Genomic DNA, 25,265 nt, shown 5'->3' on the forward strand with positions numbered 1-25,265 from the left:
ATTTCTTAATGAACAGCTCTCAGTGCAAATAACTTTGGCTGTTTACATCATGATTATGTAGTTATAAAACAAAATGAAAAATTAAAAAAGAAAAAAAAAATGCCACACAATAAATAATAAAAAGTAGTGTTTTCAGGGGTGCCCTACTGTCTTAAAAAACAGACAATAAAAAAATTAAGTATGTACAATAAATGTGTATGAAGATTTTAACCAATCTCATTTTTTTTCCCTTTATTTTCCAAGAATATTTCCAGTGTTAGTAAGTTATTCTCTATATGTCATATTATCGGTGCTTAGAATTATTTTTGTTAGCATCTGCAGCTACAAAACCGTATTGAAAGATCTAGGTTGTTTTTACATATTCGTTGTAATTTCAAGATGGCGTCTCTGAACCTGACCAACATTCACAGCCATGAGGTAGTTAAAGCAGGTTAACTGGAATGTTTATATAAATATAAGGAATTTGAATTATCTTTCCCAGACCATTCTAGCACTCTCTACGTTTAAACAATATATATATTTTTCATTGCATTATACAAATGGCAAGCATGTAAAAAAAACAAACAAAAAAAAATCTACCACACAAAAAAACTCCTAAAATAGACAAAGACATCAGCTTCTCGATGTTTAAATTTCTTAACAAATAAGTCTGACACCACCAAGCCCAGTGATAACCTCCAGACATTCTCAACAGATGTTACTGGGTTTTCAAACTAAATAAGTTTAGCTCCAATGTGTTTGATTATTATATATATATATATATATATATATATATATATATATATATATATATATATATATATATATATATATATATATATATATATATATATATATATATATATATATATATATCTCAATAAAGCTGCCAATCATCTACTTATATCTGAACGGACAGCAAACTAAAGTCTACATAATATGATGTCGGATGTGGACATAAGAGCTGCATTTCTGTAAAAAAGATTTGGTCTGCTCCATTTGGTTTATCAATATAATAAACATCTAATTCTATCTAAAAATACCAACACTAACTATCGTCTTTAAAAGGGACACTAAAACAAAAATGTTGTATTTTCCGCTTTTGATAGAGCATGTAATTTTAAGCAACTTTCTAATTTACTCCTATTACCAATTTTTCTTTGTTCTCTTGGTATCTTTATTTTAAAAAGCAGGAATGAAAGTTTAGGAGCCAGGCCATTTTTGGTTCGGTACCCTGGATAGCGCTCGCTGATTGGTGGGTAGATTTAGCTAACCAACCAGCAAGCGGTACCCAGGTGCTGAACCAAAAATGGACCGGCTCCTAAGCTTTCATGGATGCTTTTCAAATAAAGATTATCAAAAGAACAAAGAAAATTTGGTAATAGGAGTAAATTAGAAAGTTGCTTAAAATGGCATGCTCTATCCGAATCATGAAAGAAAACATTTGGGTTTAGTGTCCCTTTAACGTATGCCTCCACTGCATACAGTATCTCACACACCAAAAAAAAAAAAAAAAAAAAAAAAAAAAAAAAAAAAAAAAAAAAAGTAAAAGAATAACACTATGCTCTTTAAAAAGAAAATTGTAGACGGTTAAGATGCTGGAGGTTTTTTTGTTTAGTTAAATTGAAGAGCAGCATAAAACTAGACATTAAACAAAAAGGTATGAGTTTAACCAAGTTTACTATAAACCAGCAGCAAATAGTAAGTTGCAAGTTAATTCCCTGAGTTAGTGCTGAATATTGCTTTCTTAAAGAACTGAGGTATAAAGGAATTACTGGAACATTAAACTGAAGCGCATACCTGTGAGTAGCAGAACATTTATATTTGCAAAAAACAAGCACATATTTAGAAGTATGCAGCCCCACTGCATTAAATAACGTTCAAGTGATTGGTGAAGCCATCTTTTCTCAACATAGTATTTCTCCTTGTCTTCTATATTGTAGAGGTCATATAGTTAACTATTAATACTGTAAATCTCCTTCATAAAAAAGTAACCAGATTGCATGTCTTAAGAAACTTTCCCTGAAGTTCCCTTTGTAAGCTTTTTATTTTATTATGCACATGCTCTTCACCGTCAGAGTGGTTTGATGTTGAATGTTTATATACATAATAATATTTCAAGATGCAATTCTTGTGTAACAGACACCCCAATGTGTTCCTCAGCCATTTTTCCTCCAGAAAAAAAAATAAAAAAAAAATCTTGCGGCTGTAGAATTCACAGTATATTTAAGGTCGTTTGTTTATGTATTTTTTTTTTTTTTTTTTATATAGGTTATTTGTTTATCACCTTTCAAAACACTGAGTTATACAGGGGTAGTGTCCATTAACCTGGTAACTTCTGTTATAGGAGATGCCAATACAGGGCTTAACTTCAATAGGTACAGCTGCCAATGACATACTGGTACCAGTTTGTAGGTGCCCTCGTGCCTGAACAGAAGGTACACCAGAAGCACAGGATTGAAGTGTATAAGAAGATGTATGGGCTGAAGACCCAATTTGTTGGCAGCTTTGCGGTTGAGACGTTGGATGGTGAAACTGTAATTGGTGCTGTTGGTGAAGATATTGTGGCATATGTTGCTGAACTGAAGCCTGTGGTGGAGCTGGAGATTGAGGAAACAGACACTGTGATGGGGCGTGTCCCAATTGTACTTTATGCTTATTAGCTTCTTTCACGTCATTGTCATGGGCACTAAATGAAATATAAAAAAAAAGGAAATACTGTTCAGATAAACTTCATTAGAAAAGTATTAGCATTAAGGACCTTTTTAAAACTTGTTTAGGGTTGGATTGATATTAAAAACTATGCACAACATTTGTTTATCTATAGAACAGAAACATGACCACACAAAAAATAAAAAATAAATGAATAAATTATATTAGATATATTATATAAATTTTCATTTTGTTTTCCTTTTGGAAATATTTGTATCTACATGTAGACATTAGTTTCTATAGATAGTTACAAGGCTAGAAACACAGGTTCCTAAAGTCTTACATTTCAAAGAGACTCAAGATATTAAAAGACGCTAATGATAGACCTTTGTTTATATTAGGAAGGTTTCTTTAAAATAATAATAATAATAATAATAAATAATAATAATCAAACTCCTTAATTTATCTTGTATAAATGTGTTGTCAAGTCTTAAAAGAGAGAATGCACTTAGTTATGCAGCTGCAAGAACAACCTTTCAAATTGCCTGGACCCACTCAATTCAACTGGGACTTAATTAAAATTAACAATAATAATTAACAATAATTATTGTTAACAATAATAATCTTTAAGAAGATTTAACTATCCTTGAAGTTTAAAATCAGTGTTTTATAAAATAAACTCCAATCTCCATTTCTTCAGAACTTACATCAACAATCTCTCAATGCAAGGCACAAGAATTTCCCAGGGGTACACTGTCAGCCGTTGCAGCCTTGTGGGCCAAGTTGGGGAAAGTCTCAGAATTATTCGAGAAGCAGCTACGCAAGCGGCGGCAACAAGCGATGGAATATAATTTAAAAACATGTGATCTGTGGGAAAAAAAAAAAAAAAAAAGATAAATGGTAAAGAACAAAATTAAATTGAGGGAAACTGCATCAAAACTTTCAGGCAAAGAACTCAGGACCAGCCACCTCCACATGCATGACCAGAAAAAAGGAAAGTTGGCTCCAGCCTTGAACGTATTTTCAAAAAGGGACCTTTATTATTGCTTCACATCAGGGTCCATGGTATAAAAACAACAACAATATGACCAGGTGCTGATTGTAGGCCCCGAAAAGATGTAAATTTTGTTCTTTGGATCCTGATGTGAAGCAATCATAAAAAGGTCCTTTTTTGAAAACACATTCAAGGCTGGAGCCAACTTTCCTTTTTCCTGAAAGAGCATAACACATATAGAGTTCACAAATGGATACGTCATGTTAGGCATCTCAAACATACCTTGTAATGATACTTCTAAGAAGTAGTCTGCATATTTTGCCATGTAGATCTTTGTCTTTTCTAAGCAAATCATTGGCCAGCCATCGTGGAGATCGGTGTCATGAACAGCAATGGACAAGTAGTACTCTATAAAATGAGCAGGCGTGGGAAGGCACAAGTTCCACTCAAATGTTTCTAACAGCAAGAGCTCCATATGAAGCAAATTCTGCTTTGTCAGCACCAAATTCATATTTGTCATGCACCCCAGGCTGTTCAGTTGATCTAATTTCGGTACCCGATCTTCTTTGTCTTCAAATTTACCTGTATGCCAAAGAAAAACCTCTATTGTTAAAAGGAAAATGAAATACAGTAGAATTGCATAAGCAAAAGACAATGCAATACAACTTACTTGAATTTCAAATAAGCAGTAGATGGTTTTCTGACAAATGTATTTCCCCCAATGTATCATGTGACAGCCAGCAGTCAATCACAGACTAGAATATGTAAACACTGAACGTGAGCACATGCTCAGTAGGAGTGTGTGCCTCTGAAAGTATGCATATAAAAACCACTGGAAAATTTGATAAATGAAGTACATTGGAAAGTCTCTTAAAATAGCATGTTCTATCTGAATCATGAAAGTTGACATTTTAACTTTGATGTTCCTTGTAAGCACAAGTAAAAGTCATATTCATGCAAGCTTCTTTGGCAGTGTATTCATACAGCTAAAAAAAACTTCACTACATATAACTCCATGCTATTATTAAAAAAGTGGACATTAAACACTAAATACATTTCATGCACCTCCCTCTAATTATGGATGCCGCCATTTTGTAGCCTAGCTTTACACTGCAGGTAGGGGAGAGTTACTGCACATGTGCAAACAGGTTATAACTGGAATGCAGTGAAAAGTAGGTTTCAACATAGCATGGCCCATCCACTAGAGTGAGGGTAACCCTGATGGTATGCTTATAAAATGTATTTAGAGAGTTTAATGTCCCTTTAAAAAGGACCATGAAAGTCAAAAGAAATACTCAATGGTTCAGATAGAGACTTTTCACTTTAGTGCTAGTATCAAATTTAGAGGCCAATCACAATTCTTTAGAAAAAAAAAAACTTTTTACCTACAAAACATCCACATAGACTTCAATAGTAAAGCATTGTGATTGCCTCTTTCTTTATGTTGGTATACCTAGGTAGTGCATTGCTGCTCTTGAGACTGCCAGAAGCTAGCTGGTTTGGTTGCTATACACTTAAAGTCTTCATTTCAAAGCTTTAAAAATAATGTATTAGGTGTTGCTTATGAGAATTTTGAGAGGGGCCTAGAACCTATCTCCGTCACTTCCCATTGACTTACATTATAAACTGGGTTTCAATTTACAACGGTACCATTCCTTCTGGAACCTAACCCCGACGTAAACTGAGGGCTACCTTACTTAATTTCCCAGATTCCTAATAAAAAGTGAAAATAAAGACACAGCAGTATTCCACATAGTTATTGGTTACACACTCTAGTAAGCCATTTATAACTGTCCCTAACAAAAAAGAAACCCAACTTACAATTTGCCCAATGATTTATAGACATTCAAATGTTGGTTATCCCCCCAATATTTAAACAACTAGCATTTTAAAAATCAATGCAAATATTATTCTCAGGCTATTCTTTAAACAATAAATAAGTAATTGATATAATTATGTATTAAGAGCAAACTCCCATTTAATGTTAATAAATAATAATAATAATAATAATAATAATAATAATAATAATAATAATATATATATATATATATATATATATATATATATATATATATATATATATATATATATACATACACACATATATACATACACACACACACACATATACACACACTACCACCACCACTCTATTTATGGAGATGGTAAAGTATTGTAAAAGTTGATTTACATGGCATAGGAACACGACTAACCATGTTTAAATAACCATTTTAAATTAAAAAAAAAATATAAATGTGAAAAAATGTCCAAAAATATCCAAAAGTTGCTCAAGATATCATCTTCCCTTGACCATAAATTCATCCTTTGGAAGCTCGTTATTAATGCACAATATTTTCATTATTTTACTACATCAAATAAAGGCTGTCCAACAACACAAAGAAAATATTTAAATTTTATATATAGGGTAATTTAACAATTTTGTAATTCTGAGAATAAATAGTTCGCTAAAACTACCATCCACTGATAGCGCTTATGCTCCCCACCCCCCTCCAAAAAAAAGAAAAGAAGGGGCTTCCATTTCTGTGTAAATGGAATGATAGCAAAAATGCTAAAAATTCTTCTGCACTGTAGGCAAGTTTTTCTCTGAAATTTACGATAGCAAAAGAAGTTAAAAGGGACAGTAAAGTCAAAATTAAACTTTCATGAATTAGATAAAAAAAAAAAAAAAAAAAAAAAAATTACTTTATTTTCCAAATGGTTCTCATAGGCGGTTACATGCGTGTTATTTTAGGGCAGAAGGGTTTGCAACTATATCACTGTAAATATTGTCGCAAACGCTGCTGCCAGAGGGCTAAAAACACACCTGCATGCTCCTGAGCTCACCTAGGATTACTCTTTAACAAAGAATAACATGAGAACTATGTAAAAATTATAATAGAAGTAAACTGGATAGTTGTTTAAAATACCATGCTGTATCCAATCCATTTAAATTATGCACACCTTATCTGTCCATAACTGTCCTGCGTAGAATAGATTAGAAAAGTGGCACCCATTACTTTATAGAAAATCAGGAAAACTGGCAAGCACGCAATTTTCATATAGTTACAATATAAAAACAAGGGGGCAATTTAAAAAAAAAAATAAAAAAAAAAAATACAGGTCATCATAAAATTGTTCATGTCCCTTTAAACTGGAACATATATGAGATAAGAGTGCAATGCAAAGCATCTTAAAATACATTTTGGTTCTTCTAAACAAGTAAATATACAGAAGGTTAGCTCTTGTCTCATTAGAGGGAGTGCACTAACAAGAAAAACTGGAATTTATAAAAAAGGAGCAGTGTGTTCCCCCTCCCATACACAAATTTCACTTTGGAGTGGTTACAATTTTTAACACTGGAAAAGTAGTTACTAGCATTTCAGTGGACCTATATTCTAAATGAGAAAAAAAAAAAAAAAAAAAAAAGTATATAAAAAAAAAAAAAAAAAAAAAGTACCATTAAATAAAGTAGAATTGCATAATCAACAAATATACAGGTAGCCCTCAGTTTACGCCGGGGTTAGATTCCAGAAGGAATGGTCATAAATCGAAACCGTTGTAAATTGAAACCCAGTTTATAATGTAAGTCAATGAGAAGTGAGGGAGATAGGTTCCAGGCTCCTCTCAAAATTGTCATACGTAACACCTAATACATTATTTTTAAAGCTTTGAAATGAAGACTTTAAATGCTAAACAGCATTATAAACCTAATAAAATAATCACACAATACAGAATATATAATTAAACTATGTTAAATGAACAAAAAATTTGCTAAACAGCATTATAAACCTAATAAAATAATCACACAACACAGACTTGACTTGCATTTTTCTGCAAACAGTTCTTTCTATGCATTCCAATCTGGACTGATTTATAGACAGAAAGATCTTGTTCCTTTGAAATTTGCTTGATAGCTCAGGTCTGGTTAAACTGATTAATTTCAGCTTGCTTGGCTTCTCTGCAACACAAGCGGACAGCTCCACCTACTGGCTATTTTAATAAATGCACTGCTTCTCAATGCTTTTCAATAGCAGTCACATGACTGGAAAAAAAGGTTGTTATTTTGAAACGGTGTAAATTGAACCATTGTAAAACGAGGGCCACCTGTACAATAAAAAGACAAAAAGTAGCTGCACTTTGTCTGAATTTTTACACAAGTACATTTCTTTTCTGAAAAATTGTAACTTTAGTTCTATTTTCCTTCCTGTGAATCATGCGACGCCATCAGCCAATCATAAAATGCATACACACACACAAAATATTTATATATTATATATATATATATATATATATATATATATATACATACATACATACATACATACATACACACACACACACATACATTATATATAGATAGATAGATAGATAGATAGATAGATAGATAGATAGAGAAAATAACTCATTGTGTAAACCATTTACAAATCTAAACAAGTCAGAAGACTTGCTTTAAACCTGGAAACTCTCTGACTACACGGTTTCCAATGCAGCAAAGGAATCTGGGTAAGATATGCAAATGAGGTTCACAATGACTCACCTTTTTACTTTTAGCCTGCTTTTTAAGACAGACTTCCCTTTATGCCATAGCACTGCTGCATTACACATCTTTTATGCATAGCTAGGGTTAGTACAGTGACTCAGACCAATCCCAGGACAGCTGTTTCATGGTTATTGCCACTCAATATATCTATACACACACACACATACACACTGAATTCTGGTGCTTCAGAAAACTTGCAAATCAAGATTGTGCACATTTTGGTAACAGAGAAGTGAATTGGAGAGTTGTTTAAAATTGTGTGCTCTATCTGAACCATGAAAGTTTAAAATTTGAGATTTTATTTTTTTTATTAAAGAGGTATTAAAGGAATATTATAATGAAACAAGATTATATGCTCTCATTCATTAGAGCATGTTATTTTATCACAAAACACCCTTGCAAAGCAATGTGTTTAACCTATACAAAAGAGAGAAATTGCCACTATAACCCAATCAGCATAATGAGTTGCACATCCTAACTAGAGTTGCTGACTGGGTCAGCGGCAATTCTCTGCTGGTCCTGATTAGTACTTTACCTATGTATTTAAACCATTTATGGGGTTAAACACATTGCTTTGCAGGGTTGCGAGTGATTGAACAACATGCTCTAATGAATGAGAACTTTTTTCCCCACTTCTAATTAAAATATTGAATATTAACCCATGGTTTGTCGAAAAGAAAAGGAAATTTAAGTGTCTTAAAATTACATGCAAGTTTAAAATTTTGATTTTCCTATCCCTTTAATAAAACATTGGAGTGCTCCATGGAAAGTCTGGACATCAAAATCTGAGAAACTAAATTTGCAAAATCCAGCAAATTGCCCTATCGAGCTCCATACTTGTCTAATTGACTGCAATAAATAAACTACGATAAGGATTTGCCAGTGCTTTAAAATATTAAAGGGACAGTCTACACTAAAATTGTTATTGTTTAAAAAGATAGACAACGCCTTTCCCCAGCTTTGCACAACCAACATTGTTATATTAATATACTTTATAACCTTTAAACCTCTAAATTTCTGCCTGTTTCTAAGCCACTACAGACAGCCTCTCATCACATGCTTTTTTATTAGCTTTTCACAACTGGAGACTGCTAGTTCATGCGGGCCATATAGATAATATTGTGTTCATGCCCAAGGAGTTAACATTTAGCACAACACAGTACTAAATGCAAGTCAATAGATAATAAATAAAAAAAGTCACGTGATCAAGGGGCTGTCAGAAGATTCTTAGATACAAGGTAATTACAGAGGTAAAACGTATATTCATATAACTGTGTTGGTTATGCAAAACTGGGGAATGGGTAATAAAAGGGATTATCTATTATTCTATTGTAGACTGTCCCTTTAATATATGTGTAGAGTTACATCTTTATTTGTAAAGTATGGATTCTGCAGCACTATACACGAGGTACAATAAATAAACATAAGGCAGACTGGTAGTGGGAGAGTTAATTTAAAGTTGAGCAGAATAGTTCTTATTTATTTTAAAACTTTCAAATTCTTTCAAGAACAGTGTCTAATGCAGATCTTTTGCAGTTCAGTACGCAAGTGGTGATGCATAAACAATGACATTAATACTTGCTTATGCAGAAATATGCGCATACACTATTGTGATACAGACTTGCAAAGAATATTTAAACTGTAAGCAAACTCGAGACAAAGGCCAAGCTAGAAAAATCTAAAACAATCTTCTGTTTATTTTCTACAATATATTATCTCTACACTGGTTCATAAGTATGTACTGTATGTTGGAGGTTTACTAATGAATAACTGCTTTATTAACATAATGTGTCTTTAAAAGGGACAGAATATAACAATTTTCATATAACTGCATGTAAACCGACACTACTATAAAGAAGAATATGCACAGATACTGATCTAAAAATCCAATATAAAACCTTTTTAAAACTTATTTAGAAGCTACCAATTTAGCACTGTTAAAAAAAAGGTTAGGCTGGGACAACCACTGAAATGGTCTGGAAAGCAAAAAGAGCAGAAAAGACCCTTTACACAAACAGGAGCAAGCTGGAGTAGGAAGACAGCAATCTACTTCTAAAAAACTTTAGGGTTTGGTTAGGAATCTGAAAATCAGCACAATCTTATATAAAAATAAGCAAAATTAAAAATGTTTACAAAAAACAAACAAAAAAAAACCTGTATGGGCTATATAAGTGGATCATCTACACAAAATTTGTGCAAAAGAAAAATCTAGTGTAATGTCCCCTTAACTGAAGTACAAAGACCTCCATTTAATAACAAAAAATCTGTATAGGAAAATTATCAAGATTGCAGGCAGACAAGATTTTACGTAGAGAACAGTCCAACTGCAAATCTCCACTTGTGATCCAGCATCGCCTGACAAAATTTAACAGTAAAATGCTCTCAATACTGTCCCTTGCTTTCAGGCAACCAATTGTGCAAGAGCAGGGCATGTCAATCACCTCAAACAAGCTAGTGTCAGGGTGATTTATCTCACCCCCTCTGAGGTTGCAAAGAAAGTTTCAGCTTCTTAAATCTGTGGTTGCCGACTTTAAAGGGACAGTAAATTTAAATTTAAAACTTTCATGATTCAGATAGAGCAAGCGATTTTAAACAATTTTCCAATTTACTTTGGTTATCAAATTTGCTTTGTTCTCTTGGTATCTTTTATTAAAGAGTAAAACTAGGTAGGCTCATAAGAGCTCAGGAGTGTGCACATGTCTTTAGTACTCTATGGCAGCAGTGTTTTGTAACATTGTATAACAAAGCTACAAATAAAGCAAAACACTGCTGCCATAGAGTACTAAAGACATGTGCACACTCCTGAGCCTAACTAGTTTTACTCTTTAATAAAAGATACCAAGAGAACAAAGTAATTTTGAGGACACATTGGAAAGTTGTTTTAAATTGCATGCTCTATCTGAATCATGAGTTTAATTTTGACTTTACTGTCCCTAATAAATAAATAAACCTTTAAATTAATTAGAGCGATTTCTCTTTTGCGCTTGTAAATTCATTTAAATAAAATAAAATCCAGCTGAATATGCCACTGTGCAACAAACAAAGATATCTGTGACCCAACAACTCCTCTCCCAGCAAGACCTAATTGGACTGGGTGAAATTACAACGGTTTGTGCCTTCTGTAAACTAAACATACATGTCATTCACATAGGGTTGCTATGCAGCGGGTAGCAGGTTGCAGATAGAGTATAAATCATAAAATGAAATGTAACAGACAAGGAAATGGTACAACATACCAGCACCTGAGAAAAAAAAATAGTGTGCCTTAAAGCAATTATAGCTAGATAGGAGCACAGTATTTTAAATCCCCAAACACTTATTTCAAAATACAACAATAAAAGTGGTTGGGACCCCCCCCCAAAACCTCCCCCCCATATGATAGGAAGATAGATAAATTAGCTTAAAAAGGGACAGTCTACTCCAGAATGTTTAGTTTAAAAAGATAGATAATCCCTTTATTACCCACTCCTCAGTTTTGCATAACCGCCAGTTATATTAATATACTTTTTTACCTCTGTGATTACCTTGTATCCAAGCCTCTATAGACTGCCCCTTATTTCAGTTCTTTTGACAGAATTACATTTGAGTCAATCAGTGCTGACTCAAATAACTCCACGAGAGTGAGCACAATGTTATCTATATGAAATACATGAACTAGCGCTGTCTTGCTGTGAAAAACTGTCAAAATGCACTGAGATAAGAGGCGGCCTTCAAGGGCTTAAAATTAGCATGAGCCTACCTAGGTTTAGCTTTCAACAAAGAATACCAAGAGAACAAAGCAAATGTGATGATAAAAGTAAATTAAAAATGTGTTTAAAATTGAATGCCCCATCTGAATCATGAAAGTTTAAAGGGACACTGAACCCAATTTTTTTTCTTTCGCGATTCAGACAGAGCATGCAATTTTAAGCAACTTTCTAATTTACTCCTATTATCAAATTTTCTTCATTCTCTTTGTATTGTTATTTGAAAAGCAAAAAAGTAAGTTTAGATGCCGGCCCATTTTTGGTGAACAACCTGGGTTGTTCTTGCCTATTGGTGGATTAATTTAACCGACCAATAAACAAGTGATGTCCAGGGTCTGAAACAAACAAAATAGCTTAGAAGCCTTTTTCAAATAAAGTTAGCAAGAGAACGAAGAAAAATTGCTTATAGCAGTAAATTAGAAAGTTGCTTAAAATTGCATGTTCTATCTGAATCACAAAAGAAAAAAAAATGACTAGACTGTCCAAAGAAATCAAACAATTTTTGCTTGTGTATAAAGATTGCACTTGTCCAACGCTCCCTAGAAAGCACAAACAGCAAATTCTGTAAACTACTGATGCTTCAAATCAAAGTTAAAGGGACAGTATACATCAATTTGTATTTAACTGCATGCAATAGACACTGCTATAAAGAATAATATGCACAGATACTGATATAAAAATCCAGTATAAAACCGTTTAAAAACTTACTTAGAAGCTTCCACTTTAGCTCTGTTAAAAAGGTAGCTGGAACACCAACTGCAAGTGGGAAATAGCAGACACTCCCCCCCTCCCCCTTCCTTTGCAAATGAAAAGAGACTCTTTACACAAACAGGAGCAAGCTGGAGTGGGTATAAATCAGTATTCTCAAACTTTGGGGCTTGGTTAGGAGTCTGAAAATCAGCACAATGTTATTTAAAAATAAGCAAAACTATAAAAAAAAAAAAAAAAATGTTGACTATATACATGGATCATCTACAAAACATTTATGCAAAGAAAAATCTAGTGTATAATGTCCCTTTAACCCCTTAATGACAACTGACGTACCAGGTACGTCCTGCAAAAACTGACAGTTAGTGACAATGGACGTACCTGGTACGTCAGTTGTCTAAGAGAGTGCTGGAAGCGATCGCAATCGCTTCCAGCAGCTCTCAGGGTATTGCAGTGATGCCTCGATATTGAGGCATCCTGCAATACCCTTTTAAAAGCATCCGATGCAGAGAGAGCCACTCTTACAAGGGAGGCGGGTGGGCGGGCCAATTGCTCCCCGGCATCCGGTTCCTTCAAGTGCTTTGTGCACGCCGGATGCTGGGAGCGTGCGGAGGGGGGGGCCTGCGTGCATGTGTGTGCGCGCACGCGCGCGCAGCAACCACTGCCACCAATGACTAGAGAAGAGAGAGGGGGGCAGAAAACTTTTTTTTTTTTTTTAAAAAAAGAATAGGATCTGCTAGGGTAGGGGGATGGGGTAGCTACACTACAGAAAACCGCTGTTTAAGAAAAAAAAAAAAAAAAAAAAACCCTTTCTTTTTTGGGGAAAACTGGGTACTGGCAGACAGCTGCCAGTACCCAAGATGGTAGCAAATAGGTAGGTTGGGAGGGTTAGAGAGCTGTTTGGGGGGGGATCAGGGAGGTTGGGGGCTAAGGCAGGGGTCCATCACAGATGAATAATTAAAAAAAAAAAAAAAAAAAAAATAAAAAACACCTTTTATTTTAGTACTAGCAGACTTTCTGCCAGTACTTAAGATGGCGGGGACAATTGTGGGGTGGGGGAGGGAAGAGAGCTGTTTGGGAGGGATCAGGGGGTGGGATGTGTCAGGTGGGAGGCTGATCTCTACACTAAAGCTAAAATTAACCCTGCAAGCTCTCTACAAGCTACCTAATTAACCCCTTAACTGCTGGGCATAATACAAGTGTGGTGCGCAGCAGCATTTAGTGGCCTCCTAATTGCCAAAAAGCAACGCCAAAGCCATATATGTCTGCTATTTCTGAACAAAGGAGATCCCAGAGAAGCATTTACAACCATTTGTGACATAATTGCACAAGCTGTTTGTAAATAATTTCAGTGAGAAACCTAAAATTGTGAAAAATTTAACTTTTTTTTTTTTATTTGCTCGCATTTGGCGGTGAAATGGTGGCATGAAATGTACCAAAATGGGCCTAGATCAATACTTTGGGTTGTCTACTACACTACAGCTAAAATTAACCCTTCAAGGTCTCTACAAGCTCCCTAATTAACCCCTTCACTGCTGGGCATAATACACGTGTGGTGCACAGCGGCATTTAGTGGCCTTCTAATTACCAAAAAGCAATGCCAAAGCCATATATGTCTGCTATTTCTGAACAAAGAGGATCCCAGAGAAGCATTTACAACCATTTGTGCCATAATTGCACAAACTGTTTGTAAATAATTTCAGTGAGAAACCTAAAGTTTGTGACAAAATTTGTGAAAAAGTGAACGATTTTTTTTATTTGCTCGCATTTGGCAGTGAAATGGTGGCATGAAATATACCAAAATGGGCATAAATCAATACTTTGGGTTCTCTTCTAAAAAAAAATATATACATGTCAAGGGATATTCAAGAATTCCGGACAGATATCAGTGTTCCAATGTAACTAGCGCTTATTTTGAAAAAAAGTGGTTTGGAAATAGCAAAGTGCTACTTGTACTTATTGCCCTATAACTTGCAAAAAAAGCAAAGATCATGTAAACATTGGGTATTTCTAAACTCAGGACAAAATTTAGAAACTATTTAGCATGGGTGTTTTTTGGTGGTTGTAGATGTGTAACAGATTTTTGGGGTCAAAGTTCGAAAAAGTGTGTTTTTTTTTTCAATTTTTGCCTCATATTTTATAATTTTTTTATAGTAAATTATAAGATATGATGAAAATAATGGTATCTTTAGAAAGTCCATTTAATGGAGAGAAAAACTGTATATAATATGTGTGGGTAAAGTAAATGAGTAAGAGGAAAATTACAGCTAAACACAAACACTGCAGAAATGTAAAAATAGCCATTGTCATTAAGGGTAAGAAAATTGAAAAATGGTCCGGTCATTAAGGGGTTAAGACAATTTGCAGCAACCAAAAATAATTTGTCCTTTTAAAGTTAAAGAGGAATTACATGTGCACAACTGATCCTCTAAGATCACTCGCTTATTATGGGCAAGTTTTGGACATTATTTTGCTATGTATGCATCTCTCATTCAGATCCAGAACTCCACTTAGGGCTAGGCTACGAGTGGAGCGCATACAATTACGCACAAGTGATAAGGGGTTTATCGCGGGTGTTTGCCTTGTCTGGTTTACCTCTTGTATTACACGTTGAAAGGTAAACAAACTAGTGTCATTGCTTGAGCGCAATTGCGATTTACGCTAGAATGATTACAGAGCTATGGTTAACTGTTTTGCGAAAAAGTTGCACAAAACACATCAAAAATACATTACGAAGTATAGTTACACTCATAACAACACCATCTAACAAAAATTATTAAAAAAAATATATATTTGTTGCACACAAAAAAAGTTATAAGGGCTCAAATATATAAGGTCTCAGGTGTTAGAAGAAGAAAAAAAAAAGCAGGCAAAGTGCTTAAACATTGAGCTGCGTACATCTCTAAAGATTGATTATGAGATTTTATATATATATATATATATATATATATATATATATATATATATATATATATATATATATATATATATATATATATATATATAAAACACACATACATACACACACACACCTATATGTGTGTATATGGTCAAAAAATGGCGCAGATAAAACATACACCTACATATATACAGTATCTTACAAAAGTGAGTACACCCCTCACATTTTTGTAAATATTTTATTATATCTTTTCATGTGACAACACTGAAGAAATGACACTTTGCTACAATGTAAAGTAGTGAGTGTACAGCCTGTATAACAGTGTAAATTTGCTGTCAAATTAACTAAACACACAGCCATTAATGTCTAAACCATTGGCAACAAAAGTAAGCACACCCCTAAGTGGAAAGTCCAAATCGGGCCCAATTAGCCATTTTCCCTCCCCGGTGTCGTGTGACTCATTAGTGTTACAAGATCTCAGGTGTGAATGGCGAGCAGGGTGTGTTAAATTTGGTGTGATCACTCTCACACTCTCTCATACTGGTCACTGGAAGTTCAACATGGCAAAGAACTCTGAGGATCTGAAAAAAAGAATTGTTGCTCTACATAAAAATGACCTAGGCTATAAGAAGATTGCCAAGACCCTGAAACTGAGCTGCAGCACGGTGGGCAAGACCATACAGCGGTGCCACAGGACAGGTTCCACTCAGAAAAGGCCTTGCCATGGTCGACGAAAGAAGTTGAGTGCACGTGCTCAGCGTCATATCCAGAGGTTGTCTTTGGGAAATAGACGTAAGAGTGCTGCCAGCATTGCTACAGAGGTTGAAGGTGTGGGGGGGTGAGCCTGTCAGTGCTCAGACCATATGCCGCACACTACATCAAATTGGTCTGCATGGCTGTCGTCCCAGAAGGAAGCCTCTTCTAAAAAGATGCAAAAGAAAGCCTGCAAACAGTTTGCTGAAGACAAGCAGACTAAGGACATGGATTACTGAAACCATGTCCTGTGGTCCGATGAGACCAAGATAAACTTATTTGGTTCAGATGGTGTCAAGCGTGTGTGGCGGCAATCAGGTGAGGATTACAAAGACAAGTGTTTCTTGCATACAGTCAAGCATGGTGGTGGGAGTGTCATGGTCTGGGCCTGCATGAGTGCTGCCAGCACTGGGGAGCTACAGTTTATTGAGGGAACCATGAATGCCAACATGTACTGTGACATACTGAAGCAGAGCATGATCCCCTCCCTTTGGAGACTGGGCCGCAGGGCAGTATTCCAACATGATAACGACCCCAAACATGCCTCCAAGACAACCACTGCCTTGCTAAAGAAGCTGAGGGTAAAAGGTGATGGACTGGCCAAGCATGTCTACAGACCTAAACCCTATTGAGCATCTGTGGGGCATCCTCAAACAGAAGGTGGGGGGGGCACAAGGTCTCTAACATCTTTCTTTTACTCCTCACATTCAGTCCTTGGCTAAATCTACCTTTAAAAACAACATCTCTAAAATTAGACACTTCCTTACACAAGACACAACTAAGATTTTAATCCACTCTCTCATCCTTTCCCGCCTCGATTACTGCAACTCTGTCCTCTCTGGTCTACCCAGCTGCCGCCTTGCTCCTTTACAGTCCATAATGAATGCCTCTGCCAGGCTCATCTTCCTTACATGTCGACAACTCCATCATTACCCCTACCCCGCATGCCCGATGTCTCGGGGTCACATTTGACTCAGATCTTTCCTTCACTCCTCACATTCAGTCCTTGGCTACAGCCTGCCACTTCCACCTTAAAAACATCTCTAAAATTAGACACTTCCTTACACAAGACACAACTAAGATTTTAATCCACTCTCTCATTCTTTCCCGTCTTGATTACTGCAACTCTGTCCTCTCTGGTCTCCCCACCTGCCGCCTAGCTCCTTTACAATTCATAATGAATGCCTCTGCCAGACTCATCTTCCTTACACGTCGCTCTTCATCTCCTGCGCCTCTCTGCCAATCCCTTCACTGGCTTCCTCTTGCCTCTAGGATTAAACACAAAACTCTCACTCTTACATACAAAGCCCTCAACTGCACTGTTCCCCCCTACATCTCAGACCTTGTCTACAGATACTCTCCCTCCCGTCCCCTTCACTCTGCTCATGACCTCCTACTCTCTTGTCACCTCATCACACTCCCGTTTACAGGACTTCTCCAGACTGGCTCCAATCTTGTGGAACTCTCTGCCTCGCTCCACAAGACTCTCTTCTAGTTTTAAAAGCTTCAAGTGCTCCCTAAAGACTCTACTGTTCAGGGACACATACAACCTACGCTAACCTTTCCTAATACCAGTTCCTCTCCTCCACTGCAATCCCCTGAACCCCCTTAGCATGTAAGCCTAAGAGTCCAGCTGTTTGTAGATCAACTTCTTAAGAGCTGACTACAACAGTGCAGCTCTTGGCAGGGCCCTCTACCCTAAAATTGTTTTGTTGTACTCCCCCTTTGTTTATAGCGCTGCGGAATCTGTTGGCGCTCTACAAATAACTAATAATAATAATCATCATCATCATCATCATCATCTGATCCCTATAAATGTTTCATGTATTCCGCTTATGTTTATAGCGCTACGGAATCTGTTGGCGCTCTACAAATAACAGATAATAAAATAACATCCACCAGCTCCGTGGTGTCGTCATAGAGGAGTGGAAGAGGACTCCAGTGGCAACCTTTGAAGCTCTGGTGAACTCCATGCCCAAAGAGGGTTAAGGCAGTGCTGGAAAATAAATGGTGGCCACACAAAATAGTGACACTTTTTGCCCAATTTGGACATTTCCATTTAGGGATGTACTCACTTTTGTTGCCAACCGTTTAGACATTAGCGTGTTGAGTTATTTTGAGGGGACAGCAAATTTACACTGTTATAAGGCTGTACACTCATTACTTTACATTGTAGCAAAGTGTCATTTCTTCAGTGATGTCACATGAAAAGATATAGTAAAATATTTACAAAAATGTGAGGGGTGTACTCACTTTTGTGAGATACTGTACATAGCACCAGCAAAAAGATAACAACTCACTTAAGGTTTAAATATGGCTAGCATTTTATAGCAATAAAGTATTTAATTAAGGTATGTACATTTTTTTTTTTTTTTTTTTAAGACAATGTTATTTCACACTTCATATACTACCAAGTATAGTGTAACTATAACTTTTATGCGCACTGGGAAACAAAATCACACACACAGATTGGAGCCCTTTGAAGTTGAATAGATGAAAACATGTAAAAGCATATTTAATAAAGGTTTTAACTATGTATATACTGTAAATAAGAATTATATATATATATATATATATATATATATATATATATATATATATATACACATACATATATATACACACACACATACACACATACACAAAAAAGAATATATATAGAAATTTTTTTTTAATAAAAAGAACATTTTTGAATGTGAAGAACATTGGAATGTGAAATATTTATATTTCCATGTTGGGTTAACGCACATGAGAATATGCGATCAGGTTTGAGCAAGAGTTGGGTGTTAGGTTTTCCCCCCCAATTTGTGTTACTTCTATGGGGGAATACATGAACGCGCATGCCATATTCTAACTTCTTTTAACTCCTAATACAAGCGCAACCAGACATGCGCAAAAAGCTTACTTCTAGCACAGTCAATGCTTAAGGGGGACCGTTAAATAGCGCTCCACTTGTAATCTGGCCCTTAGTGATAACAAAATGTATAGCATGAATACAGAAAACAAATCGCCAATAGGCTCACGGTTATTTAAAAAAAAAAAAAAAGCAAGCAGACAAACAAGAGATAAGGCTGCTGTTAATCAGTCACAGACTAGGAGGCATCCAGACCTATGAACTTTTTGAAATAGCTTTAGTGAGGAAAAGGAGTCCATTTGCATCCTCATTTAGAGAAGCAAACGTGTGTGATTAACAATGCAATATATTTAACCTCTTTTACAAGGGTTAATCATATATTAAAAAGGAATTTAACCATTTAGATGTGCATGATGCGGTATACTCGTCATGCACATCTCTCCTGCAGTGCATATGACAAACAGGACCCCAAGGACCTATGCACTGCAGATGGTGAAAGGAGACTGCAGCTCCTTTCCCATCGCTGTCTCCTCCCTGTAGGCCTTGTGATGTCACCACTGGCGCCTTTGGTGATGTCACAAGAGGACGGGGCTCTACCAAAATTGACAGTGAAAGACAGCTGACCAGGGACGAGGAATTTGGAAGCTGGTATCTCAGCCCCCCAACCACTTACAAGAACAAGTGACCCCTCAATTGAAAGAGGGGAGTATGTCTTTCAAATGAGGGGTCACTTGCATCTGTAAGTTGCAAGTGATCACAGTAAAAGTGGCAATTACCTGCAGCAGCATTAAAAATGCATTTAAAACTAAGGGGTTCTAATGAAGCCCGGCCCCCTCTGTTTGGACTAGAGGGACAAGTGACCCCACAATTGAAAAGAGGAGTTTGTCCTTTCAAATGAGAGGTCACTTGTCTAACTGAGCCCTTATCTCCCCTCCTCTTTGGGCTAAAGGGGAAAGTTTGTACCCCCTCTTTAAGATGAGGAGTCACCCCCCCCTTTAATTTTCAGGTGATCACCACGGTAATGGTCATCACCTGCCCGAAGTAGACAGCCATACTGTGTTTGAGGAGGATGCACTTTTGGAGCCCCCACCATCCCATACAGGACAAAGTTGTATGGGACTCCAGTTAAAAATAGGGGAACCTGCTCTTTCCAGAATTGGATCTCACACCCCTGTCATTAGTAGGTAATTGTCATTTTGATGCCAGTCACATACTTGATGTATTTACTGTATGGGGGATAGTTGCCGCAAAAGGTGCCCCTATTCCCTAAAGACAGCATACAACACACACAATACCCCTCACATGAAAGAGGAGATTGCCCATAATCAAATAATTGGTCTCATACCCCTTTAAAGAGCAGGTGATTGCCATAGAAATAGCAATCGTCTGTAATAGTTGGTGCCTTTTACAGTCATCGGAGCTATAAAATGGACCATTGCACCCCAAAATTTGCACTACCACAAGGCAAGTGACCACTCTTTTTAAAGAGAGGCAATGTTGCTCTTTTAAAAAGGAGGGGTCACATGTCCGGTGGTTAGCCACTGACCACTGTGTTAGCAATGATCACCTGTCAGTACCATAAGCATATGGAACAATATCAGAGGTGTGTGGTATCTCCTATGTTGCCCCTCCACAATACATACATAAACTTGAGACCTCTTATTTGAAAGCAGCAATCCTGGTCTTTCAAATGAGGGGACCTGTGTCCACATGCTACCAGCTGATTGTCACAACAATGAGAAATACCTCTCATTTTTGGTTATATGTCAGGGGTTTTGGTTTTTGTTTATTTACTACCGTACCCTTCTTACCATAATAACATATCATAATACCCCACATTTGAAAGAGTGAGGTTTAAACTATTTAAACAAGTTGTTTCAAGTCCTTATAGCTATGAAGTGATCGTTAGAGTAAGAACGATAACCTGACAGTAACCACTTGCCTCTTATTTATACTCTTGATGTTAGGTCTCATAGAGCAATGTGTTTGAACTAATAAAATTAAAAAAAATATAAAATTGTAGAGTCAAAATATATGGGATAACCGAGGGAATGTAAAAGGTGAAAAATTATGATATTCTATATAGGATAACTTTTAGTACAACTATTTTATGTTTTGTGGTTTGTTTATTTTTTGGAAAGGGATACGAACATGCAATCAGTTTCAAAATAGGTTAACCTACCCCACTGGTAATTCAGAATTCTGTGTAATTTTCAATGTATGTAATATTTCCACGGTTAGGTATTTTATACCTACTCATTGCATGATGGTGAATAGTGACAAAAATAACAAATTATTCTCTTTTCTTATTTTCAATTCTTAAACTTTAAATGAACTATAAAATCATAATTGTTGCTGTTTTGGGAAAGTGAACTGATGTTTAATGTGGGAGAATAAAATGCATGTTTGAAACGTTTAGGATATAATGATTCACGTGCTGCAATTTATGATGTATACCACATCAAATGACAATTTATTTATTTTTTGGATTTTAATATTGGGGCATTTTCTGCAAATTACAGTTATTTTCTAAAAAATACTTGGTCTGCAGAAGGGAAATAAAAAAAAAAAAATTGGAGTTATAATTTAAGTGGGTTTATTTAAATAATAAAAAAACAACAAACAATTGATGTGTAAATGCAATTAGGGCCACACAACTAAAATCACCTCTAGTACACAGTAGTGAAATGGCTCAACAGGGAAAGGGTTAAAAATGTTTTAAATAAGATAGAGCAGTTTATTTTTACACTTAAACCTTAATAAAAAAATACCCAATACCTCAACATAAGTGTTAATCTGTTTTTCTGATATTGCTTTTTAATTAATATTTGAGAGTTAAATAAAATTCAGTTCAAAGACTATAGAGGTATAGTGGACAACCAATTTAACAACAAGCTGTCCAATCAGGAATCTATACTGCTACAAAAAGCAAAAAACAAGAAAAGGAGGCAACATATAATTTAAAAAAAACAAACAAAAAACAAACAAAAAAGAGGGCATTATAGGTGTTAGTAAAGCAAGGCTTGGTAAACAAATAGTAAACAAAACAAGTAGAAAAATGTTTTACTTACTTGCTAAAAGCAAACATGATAAAGCCACAATATGTAACTGTTGGATGGAAATGTCATATCTGTCCATAAAAAGATCCAGAAGATATACTGCAAGATGGCGTGCAGTGGGGCATAACTTAAACCGATTACTGACAATAGCAATCAGATCTGCAAAGTATCGTCTTAGGTTCAACTGGGGAGACTGGCCTTTGTAGGAAGGAAGTTTAAGTTCCTAAGTAAACAAAGAGCACAATGATTAATTAAAAGACTGACAAGATAACATTACAGATCATTTCACAACCATGCAAGGAAACACTAAAACTGCAGAAACTATATACTATACAGATAAACATTTAACTGTAAACGTTTTCATTTAATGTCATTGTGAAATATATATTTTAGAAGTTCAGCACTAAATAGGTTTAATTTGAAGAACAATACAACTGTTATTCACTTTATTGCAAATGTGGATACAGAGAGTGTTGAATTGTTGTGATCTGGCTTTTAAAAATGTATTAAAACAGAATATCAAACACTAATCAAAACAGCTTACATTGATATTTTTGTATAAAAAGGAAATTAAAATATTTTGTAATTAATTTAATTTAAAAAAAAAGCATTTTACAGAAAGATGTGTCTATCTTCAAAACTAGACATTTCTTCCCATTTCACACATATAAACTTCTTGGTTAAAAACATGCCTAAAGCACTAATTGAATTTGGCAGATTACAGACATGACCAGGCAGCACAAAATAGCAATTCATCAAAAATAATTAAATGTAGAAACCCATGGCAACCTAATCCACCCAAGTAAGTGTCTGAATGAATTAAGAGGGTGCAAAAAAAAAAAAAAAAAAAAAAAAAAAAAAAAAAAAAAAAAACAGCATTTTAACTATTTAGAAATTGGTTGTGTGTATTATATATAGAAGACAGAAAACTATGGGGGAAAACTCCTTTCCCAAACTTTGAAGTTTAGAACAAAAGAAGTCAACTTAATCCCATACCACCTTCAACAAGACACTTGTAGGAACAAAAGACACATTTGTGTTTAGAAATGCTAGTCAGTTTGCTGTTTTGAGGGGCGTCCCTGCCTGCTGCTGAATAACAAAAGGAATTAAAACTGTGAAAATCTATTTGGAGCAGCACCTCCAACCTTGCCCAGAAAAGTACATTTCAAATAGATATATCCTGAGGGGAGCTGTAGGCTCCCTGCTACTTAACACTAGAGTGTGAAATGAACCATTGGAAAGTTACCAGCTGTCTTCAATGCTGTGGACCCACCAGACAATAAAACACCAAAGTTTCCCCTTGCACAACATCCCATACAGAAGTGAAAAAAATATATATTATCTCTCATTTTGCTCACTATAATAGAATATGTTTGTTTAGTTAGAAAAAAAAAGTGCAATTTTTTATTGGATACTAGATTTTAAAAGCAGACTATATAAAATTGTATATATGTTTAATTGTAGAAACTACTATAGATTTGCATATCTGTGATAAAACATATATGCTAAAGAATAACAGTTGTGGATTTTATTTCCAAAAATGACATCAATGTTAATTTCTGTTGTCAGTGTGTGTGTGTCTGTCATTTTTATAGATCACCAATGCAACATTAGAGCAACAAGCAGGATAGTATACAGTATAGAGAAACTTACTTTAAACCTTAGTGTCTGGTGAATATCTGCAGCCAACTGCCCTTTCCACCACAGCCCTTCTAACTCCATTGCATGAACAAGATCAGAGGGTAAAAATGAAGAAAAGAAAAATGTCCCTGTAATATAAAATTGATGCTGAAATTAGTTTTGGTTTTATATTTTGCCTTAGCAATTTACTTAATCCTATGTTACAAAGAGTTTATCACATCTTAACTGCTGAAAATAAACCCTCCACTGGTATTGAGCATTAAACAACTAATGATTTAATAATTTAGCCTTAAATAGAAGGTTTAGGTTCTGGGATCAGCACACCTGGAGACCATTAAAAGTAATGTTGCATTTCATGTTTATTTTCAGCAACAACAAAAAAAAAAGAAATGTATATTCAGAATGCAAGAAAAAAATGATACCCGGGAGCAAAGTTAAAACTCACATTTTTTTCATACTGCTGTTCTGCAAATATTTGACAGAGTCGATCACACATAATTTAAATAATGTAATAAAATAATAATATTATAAAATTCACATATATATGTGAATGGTTTGGCAGTAAATGTATTTACAACATGCAGAATATTGCATATTTACTAAAACTAAATAGATATGTAAAGGAACATCCTGATCAGTATTGTGTCTACAGCCAACAAAGACCCTGGACACGCTTCATCCCTCTGTCCCTTTAGAAGTAACTTTTAAGTGCCCTAAACAGCCCCAGACTTACTTGAATCACTGTTCACCTCCCGGTCTCCGCCGAGGATCCAACAGCATTTCGCTTTTCTTGTAACCGAACCCCAAATCTATCTCCCAATGACTGATCCAATCCATCAATCCACCGAGCTGTGTCCATCCATTGTTAAAGGGCCAAGACCGAGTAAGTGTATACAAAGCCTTCAATCTCACACATGCCGCTTGGCTTTAGCCAATAAGCGAGTAGCTTACAACAGTACACTAACAACCTCACCAATCACAGAGAACGTCACATTACTCAAAATCCTCTACTCGTCTATGCGACCGCAAATCAGTTAATTTTGATCCTCTTATGTCGCCGTAGGATTCTTCATTGAAAAGACCCCGATTTACGTGACGTAGGCACTATTTGCTTGGGCAGGGTGCTGTAGGCGGAGTGTAGCCCACTGTGGCTTCCATAAACATAGTTTACCAGCTGTGCGCTGCCTCAGGGGGATAAGCAAAGCAATGCGGATAGGTTACTTCGGGACAAGAGCTCTGCTTGAAAGCCACTCAATTACTATACGCTTTTGGCTCTCATTTATTTAATTATTTATGCAACTCAAGGTGTATACGTTTATGAAAGACACGGCTCGACAAAAAATATATATTTTAAAGTCAATATGTTTTGCAATAGATATCTAAGGCAACAACAACGTAATGAAAAAATAAATTGTGCAAATCTCTTCGTGTGCAATAACT

General features: G+C 35.5%; 1 protein-coding gene across 1 annotated transcript; it reads right to left on the bottom strand.

The window, feature by feature from the left end:
• Positions 1–2,007: 2,007 nt before the first annotated feature.
• CCNJ (cyclin J) lies at positions 2,008–24,737 on the bottom strand. The gene is made up of 6 exons (XM_053691703.1): positions 24,559–24,737; positions 23,838–23,953; positions 22,197–22,407; positions 3,908–4,207; positions 3,339–3,498; positions 2,008–2,668 (listed from the first exon to the last, which is right to left on the bottom strand). Exons 2-6 carry the CDS (start codon positions 23,904–23,906, stop codon positions 2,263–2,265), a joined length of 1,146 nt encoding a protein of 381 aa, XP_053547678.1. The 5' UTR covers positions 23,907–23,953; positions 24,559–24,737; the 3' UTR covers positions 2,008–2,262.
• Positions 24,738–25,265: the final 528 nt, after the last annotated feature.

Source organism: Bombina bombina, chromosome 9, assembly GCF_027579735.1.
Source record: "Bombina bombina isolate aBomBom1 chromosome 9, aBomBom1.pri, whole genome shotgun sequence".
Taxonomy (NCBI): Eukaryota; Metazoa; Chordata; class Amphibia; order Anura; family Bombinatoridae; genus Bombina; species Bombina bombina.